Source organism: Anarrhichthys ocellatus, unplaced genomic scaffold, assembly GCF_004355925.1.
Source record: "Anarrhichthys ocellatus isolate YVR2014 unplaced genomic scaffold, GSC_Weel_1.0 scaffold2916, whole genome shotgun sequence".
Classification (NCBI taxonomy): Eukaryota; Metazoa; Chordata; class Actinopteri; order Perciformes; family Anarhichadidae; genus Anarrhichthys; species Anarrhichthys ocellatus.
The window spans coordinates 1-6,590 of record NW_022282890.1 but is presented as its reverse complement, the minus strand read 5'-3'; the positions used below and the strand labels follow the sequence as shown (position 1 = coordinate 6,590).

Below are 6,590 nucleotides of genomic sequence, written 5' to 3'. Positions count from 1 at the left end.
AAAGGTGCAGATATTAAAATGACGTCATCCTGTCTCTAGTGGCTGATGATAATGTAACCAAGTGGAACTGATGGGGTGAAACTATTGGGTCCGCCGGACCGGTAATGGGGTGCACCGGCCCTGATTAGCTGAAAAGATGCACCTGCTGGCAAATCGCGTTCTTTGTCTTTCTCTCCGCCGCCGCGAGCGGGTGTGCTGAGTCTGCTCTCTGTCTCCGCCGCCACGAGCGGGGGTGCCGAGTCCATCTATTTGCTCTCCCGCAACAAGCGGAGATGTAGCGTGAGGCCGCATGATAAGTTGCGTCGGTAGCGCAGTGTCTGGGAGGCATCCGTTACGGAGGGGACAGCGTGTGTTTGGGGGATGGCTGATTCAGGTATATATATTTATAGTGGAATGGTTTTTCTTTATGTATTTCGTGTGCTGGGGAAATTGGGTACAATCAAGAAATATGTAATGTTGTATTCGTGTTTTTTTAGAGCTTCCTGAGCAGTGCACCCAATGGTAGCTGGGGGGGAATCCAAGTGGGGGTGGCTGGGTTGCTGAACAGGTGGGTTGAAGTAGAATCTTTTAGGTTTGTTTTCTGTTTATTGGCAGTTGTTTGTGATTACTTATGTTTTCGTTTTCATTTCTTTTCTAGTTAGTGAGACGCTGCCTTGGTCTTTTGTTTTGCTTTAAATTGTTTGTGATGCCGATCTTGGCGCATGGTCTGTGAACTCCTCCTGCCCGCTAAACCAGCCGTCACTGGTTACTCCACCTAGTTATATTTGTACCAATAAAAGATTTATATTTTCATAACACTGCTTCCTGTGTGCCTTTACGATGTTTTGAACCAGGTCTTTGTGGTAACTGGGTGCTACAATAAAGTTTGACTGATGCACATATTTTAGTCATCAGTGATGTGTGTTCACCTCTGTTGTAGCTGCTCCTTTTCTTCCTTCAGCTTCTTCAGTCGCTCCAACTTTTCAATGTATCTGCAGAAACAAAACAGTCACATTTAAATATATCAAAGTTCATGTGTTTGGTTGTTGTGGTCCCAGAGAAACTGACCTGAGACATGAGGACTGTGAGGACAAAGCTATTTTGGGTTTTTTGTGTAACTGTAGCAGCTAACGTTAGCATTAGCAGCCAACGGTAGCTGCTAACGTTAGCATTAGCAGCCAACGGTAGCTGCTAATGCTAACTAGCCCAAATTGGTCATAAACTACTGTTTTAACGGAGGCTAACGTTAGCTACTAATGCTAACGTTAGCTGCTAATGCTACAAACCTCTGTACCAACCATGAATTGACAACTTAACGTGGAATGTATATGTGAAAAGGAATAATATTAAATATAGTATATTTGTCTTGATAGTTCACTCTTTCATTCGGCATGTCTGTATTACACCTAGCAGCGACTATTTATCCTAAATAACGACCCTTAATCCTGCTTCACCTCGGTGGAGAGTGATGTGAAGAAACTACACCTTTAGGATTTGTTATTAATGTTGCTTTGAATACTGATATCAATGCCGAAGTATAAAGAGAGTCAATATTCTTACACCAACAACATATAAAAGCTAATATGTTGTGTGTGTGTGAACGCAAAGAAATCAAGGTTACTGTAAAATGTCCCAATGTGTCTATGGAGTTCTGCATTACCAGTGACTGAACTTTACCTTTCAGTGTTCCTCCCGTCGAAGGACACGAAGTCCCCGGCCTGGACGCACCGAGCACAGGTCAGCCTGCGGCGGGAGGTGCTGCATAGGGGGCACCGCTCCACCGCCACGTACAGACCCTCTGCGTCGTCCACTGACTCCACCATCATGTGATGGGGGAGAGAGGATGCGGCAGCCATGGACAGCTAGGAGCTAACTGAGCTAACGTGTTAGCGCTCGGTCTGATGTTTGTTAAACAGAGGAGACAACGAACCGCCAGACGTGTTTTTGTTTTCATGAGTCCGCCACTTCCGGTTTCCTCTGGAAAAAAAAAAAAAACGCGTGACAAACGTAGTTTGTTTATGAAATGACGTATGACGTCATGTTGGCTTGTACTCCCCGTCGTATCCACGGAGATGGAACGTGTGACTTCGGGTACATCCCAAGTCTCTTAATTGCATCCCCGTTTCCCTCACTTGGGTCCTTTCCTTGCGTCTTAGTCCCTCCCACCAGGGATGCATGGAGGAAACCATGCGAGGAGAGAGGCCGACTGTGAGCAGTCCACTCATCCTCTTGTGTTGTGGGGACAGGAGTGTGTGCTGGCGTCTGAAGTGAACGGGGACCCGTCCGTGGCTGCAGCGTGCAGCAACGCTGTGGTCAGGCCCGTAGCTGCAGCCGAGCCCCGGCCTTGTCGTGGGAGGTCTCTCGTCGCGCTGACTCGGGGGGCTGAAATCTCCGATGTGTAAGTGTGTGTGTGTGTGTGTGTGTCAGCCTGCTCCTGAAGTCGTGTCAGTCCCACCGTGATAATTTCTTCAGTTTCAGTCAGTGTTTCGGGCGTCAATCTGCGGCCGAAATGTCTCTTAGCCCATTTAGACGCTATTCCAAAGGGGGCTTGCCACTCAGGTGTCTCTAATTTGTACATTTCACCTATTTGTTTTCGAATCACCTGTTCATAGTGGTCACGGAGAATGACAAGTGTCGTGTGTGCCCAGTTTTTGGCGTTGCCCTCAATCAGTTGTGATGTCTGTGTGTTAGGTACTGCCGGTTTAATCAACATGGTTAATTGTTTTGTCATTTTGTCGATTGACACTGGAGTTTTCTCAGTACTCGCATTCGAGAAGTGGTGGAATGCCTTGATTGGTCTGTGTAAGATGTGGCATTTGAGGGCAAAGTCTGGATCATCAGACCTTGGTTTATTATCATCTCGTTCTCTCACTTCAGGTCGATTACGAGTCTTGGTTTGTTGATGGTTCTCCCTCCTCCTATCTTCAGTATTGTTCTCTCGTCTGTGCGCGTCTCTGCGCCTGGGCACCTGTTGCAGCTCCGCGCGTCGTCGGCTCTCCTCTCCATAATTGACGCGGCGAGTTGCGTCTTCCGTAGTCCTCCCGAAAACGGCTCGGAGAATCCCCTCTGCGAACACTGTAACCTCCGCGTGGAGGGTCCGGTCTGTAGTCCGTGCTGGGCTCATTCCTGCGTTTCCGCGATGCACTGTAGCTGTCCGGTCTGTGTCTGCTCACCGTGTCGTGCGTGTGTCTTTCGCGCCGGTGCAGCGATGGCTCTCGTCGGTCCTGACGAGGCTGGTTGCGTCGGGGAGAGACCCGGTCGTGGACGGACAGGCCAGTCCTGGTCACGGAAGCGTAGGTTCTGCGTCCGTGACGGGAGGGAGATGGGCGGCGGTGGGGAGAACTGGGAGCGTCTCGTCGCAGTTCAGGGGTGCCCGCTCTCCGTGCGCTAAGCTGCCGTCTTCGTGTTCTCTCATCAACAGAATCCCCGCGGTGGTTCTGGGATCTGTGCGTGGACGTAGGCCTGATGTACCGCTGCGGTGTCTTCCATGGTGGCCCCTCCTGTTAGTCACCGTGGTCCATTCGTCTCCGTGCTGACGTCCGTGAAAGCTCATGCTAAGCTAGCGCCTCGTGTGTGTTTTGTGGGCCAAGAAAAAGTTTCAGAAGCACTTTTGACTTTTTTAATTTGGCCAAACAGTGAAAAATAAAATAAATGAAAAGAAATAAATGTACAGCAACGTTTCGATTATCTTAAATCTTCTTCAGGCTGATAAAAAATATATAAAACTAACTAATTGTGAAGAGTGTGATGCCGCGAGTCAACTTACTCAACGGACCCGCTGAAAAGAGGAAGACCGGAAGCCAAGGTTGGCTTTACAACAGGTCAGAGGTCACACGTCACTTTACGTGAAGACGTCAAATTACACCTTACTTTACAGTCAGAAGTTATTTACATCCTTATTCATTCTAGAGTAGATGGTAGTTATAAGGTAACATAACATACAACCCAGAAACGTGTAACAAATGAATAAATAGATAAATACACAAACCTTGGAATACAATTTTTTGTGTGGAACAGGTGGTTAGGGTTAGAGGGTTGATTTCGGATAAAAAGTGAAATTTACTGGAAATGGTGGTGTTGAGAAAGTTGGAGTGACTGTTTACGGGAGTTTAAAGAGGGGGAGAAGTTAATGATGGGGATGTAGATGGTGGCGTTTGGGAAAGTGCGGTGAGCCGTTTTCCAGAGTGTTTTTAACTGTTTGCTAATGGTGGTGGGTTCGTGCTCTGAAAGGCAATTGTTCAGGCCTACTGATAAAATAACGTGAAGTGGTTGTGGGTGAGGAGTGAGTTTACTTAAAATTGCATTTATGTGATGGAAGTTTGCACCGGGGTAACTGTCTACTTGAATGTGTGGGTGGGTGAATTTTGGAATGCGGGACAGGTTCGAGTCCCCAATCACCAGGGTCGTCTTCCGCACCTCCAGCGACCAGTCCTGGATTTTGCGTTAAGTGTGGGGGTGCGAGTGTGGTTCCGGGCGTCCTGGAGAGCCAAGTGGGGCCGCGGAGTTGCTGCTGGCGGCAGAAGCGGGCAAATCAGATGGTGGGGGTAAAGTCAGCGTAACGCTTTTAATGTCCCCTATTCTCCTCATGTTTTTATTGCCCGCCTCCGTGACTGCTGTGGTGTTAGCAGACTCCGCGTCAACCCGCTCTGGCTCCCTCTGCTGGTGGGGTGTGTCTATGGAGAAAGAGGAGGAGATAGTGTTACTGCACGGGAGAGCCACATTACTGTAGTGCGTTTGTGGTGGGTGAGTTGCATCCGTGTGTGAGGGGGAGGGGGAGGAAGGCGCAGGGGAGATGACGGGACGCTCCGCCCGACGGGCCCGCAACCGGCCGCTTTCTCTGGGAGGAAGGGGATGAATCTCCACCTCTACTGTAAGCGGCGGGTTGCATTCGAGCAGATGGGTCGTGGGCGGAGCCACCACATCAAAAGCCCCCGCGCCCTCACTGGGGGTACAGAGGTCTCTGTAGGGGGGAAGAAGAGGAAAAGAAGAAGGGGTAAGGGGGGGAGGAGAAGGAGAAGTAGGAGGAGTTTGAATCTTGAGGGCAGGAGTGAGAGAAGTAAGGGATGGAGGAGAAGAAGGAGTGATAAGTAAGGTGGTAGTGAGCGGAGGGGAAATGGGATGGTGAGAGGGGTCCAACTGTTGAAAGAGGAGGGGATTTACTGGGTTAGGGAGTGGGGGGTAGTCAAGGGGGGAGAGTCGAGACATAGGGGCCCCCTCCTCCGTCGGCGGGCTCTTAGATGTGATGTCCCGCAGTGTGTTGATGGAGGAGGAGGTGAGCTTCCTCCCATATCTCGATCTCCCCCACTGGAGCGCCTTGTCAAAGGGAATCTGATTAAAAGTAGGGATGGTCTCCAACCCCACAGCGATCACAGAGTCATAGTGCTCACGGAGGATGTGCATATTGTTTAGCATCCAGGTGTCAGTGTTCTGTTGTACCTTGAGTTGGGTTGTTTCATTGGGTGAGGAGGGCTTGATGAAGGAGGTGAGGCGAGTCACCTTCCTCATCATGCCCTGTGGGAATGTATGGTTGTTGAATGTAGTGTTGAGAATTTCTGAGTGGTGAATGGCCTGCAGTAATTTGAAATATGATTTGGCTTGTAAATAGATATGTGTGGGTAGACTATGTGGGTGTGGAGGTAGACTATGTGGGTGTGGAGGTTGTGTAGTTTTCCCCGTGGGGAGGAGGGGACGAGAGTGATGTAATACATTCCCGCCCCTCACCTCCCCAGGAGGAGAAGCCAGTGCTGAAAAACGGTTATTAAGGGGTATGGGCATGTTGGATCGCTGAGGGTTCGGAGAGTCCATGAAGAAATTGAAAAAGAGTAAAAAAGGAAGGGAGAGGGAGGGGGAGGAAGAAAGGAGTGAAAGTTCAGCTAATACCAGCGTTGGCCACAGGATGGTTTCCTGCAAACCCGAGGCTGGGCCGGGCAATCAGCCCCACCCTTGAGTAAAAAACAATTGTTGGTTAAAAATAACAATAAAACAAAAAGAATTGAATAGACAAGTTAAAAGGAGTAAAAAGAGAAAAAAAAGGGGGGGGGGGGAAAGAGAGAAAGAGGCAATTCCCTATAGAACCTTGTTTGTTGTATAAAAAAGGAGTTTTAAAACAAGGAAATGATTGCAACCAAGTAAAACAAGTTCAACTACCGGACACTTACGTTTAAGGATCAGATTGATGTAATTGATCCTGTTATATTTAAAGCCATACACAGCAGACTGTAATGTTTGAGGATTTAGAAAGTCCAAGGGTCCAAGTTCTGGTGAGTTCTGGTAGGAATCTTCAGTGTGCACACTCTTTTGCTGGTAAAATCCAAGTGACTCACCCTCGGCCTTGTCCTGCTCCAAACCCTGCTGTGGCTTAACAAGGTGCGGCCATCTTGTGGGTTTAAAAATAGTTGGCTAAAAAAGGCAATCGCTGTCCTAGTTTTAAAAGGTATATACTTTAATAATAAAAAGAAAGTTTAAAATCTTGCCATAAAAAAATGTAAAAAAGAGAGAGCGGTCTCCGGTCTCGACGTTTCGCCGTTGAGGCTTCTTCAGGAGAGTAGAGGTGGCCACATGCTCATCAGTGACTGTTAAAAAGAAATGTTGGGGGCTGGACCAAACCCTGT

At 48.6% G+C, this 6,590-nt stretch overlaps 2 protein-coding genes across 2 annotated transcripts; both read right to left on the bottom strand.

Annotated features, from left to right (window-relative positions):
- Nucleotides 1-70: 70 nt before the first annotated feature.
- LOC116378637 (uncharacterized) lies at nt 71-3,751 on the bottom strand. The gene is made up of 2 exons (XM_031840535.1): nt 1,657-3,751; nt 71-971 (listed from the first exon to the last, which is right to left on the bottom strand). Exon 1 carries the CDS (start codon nt 3,101-3,103, stop codon nt 2,201-2,203), a length of 903 nt encoding a protein of 300 aa, XP_031696395.1. The 5' UTR covers nt 3,104-3,751; the 3' UTR covers nt 71-971; nt 1,657-2,200.
- A 436-nt stretch (nt 3,752-4,187) lies between these two features.
- On the bottom strand, nt 4,188-6,583 carry LOC116378636 (mucin-2-like). The gene is made up of 2 exons (XM_031840534.1): nt 4,648-6,583; nt 4,188-4,523 (listed from the first exon to the last, which is right to left on the bottom strand). The coding sequence occupies exons 1-2, from the start codon at nt 5,782-5,784 to the stop codon at nt 4,374-4,376; spliced, it is 1,287 nt and encodes a 428-aa protein (XP_031696394.1). The 5' UTR covers nt 5,785-6,583; the 3' UTR covers nt 4,188-4,373.
- Between the last annotated feature and the right edge of the window lie 7 nt (nt 6,584-6,590).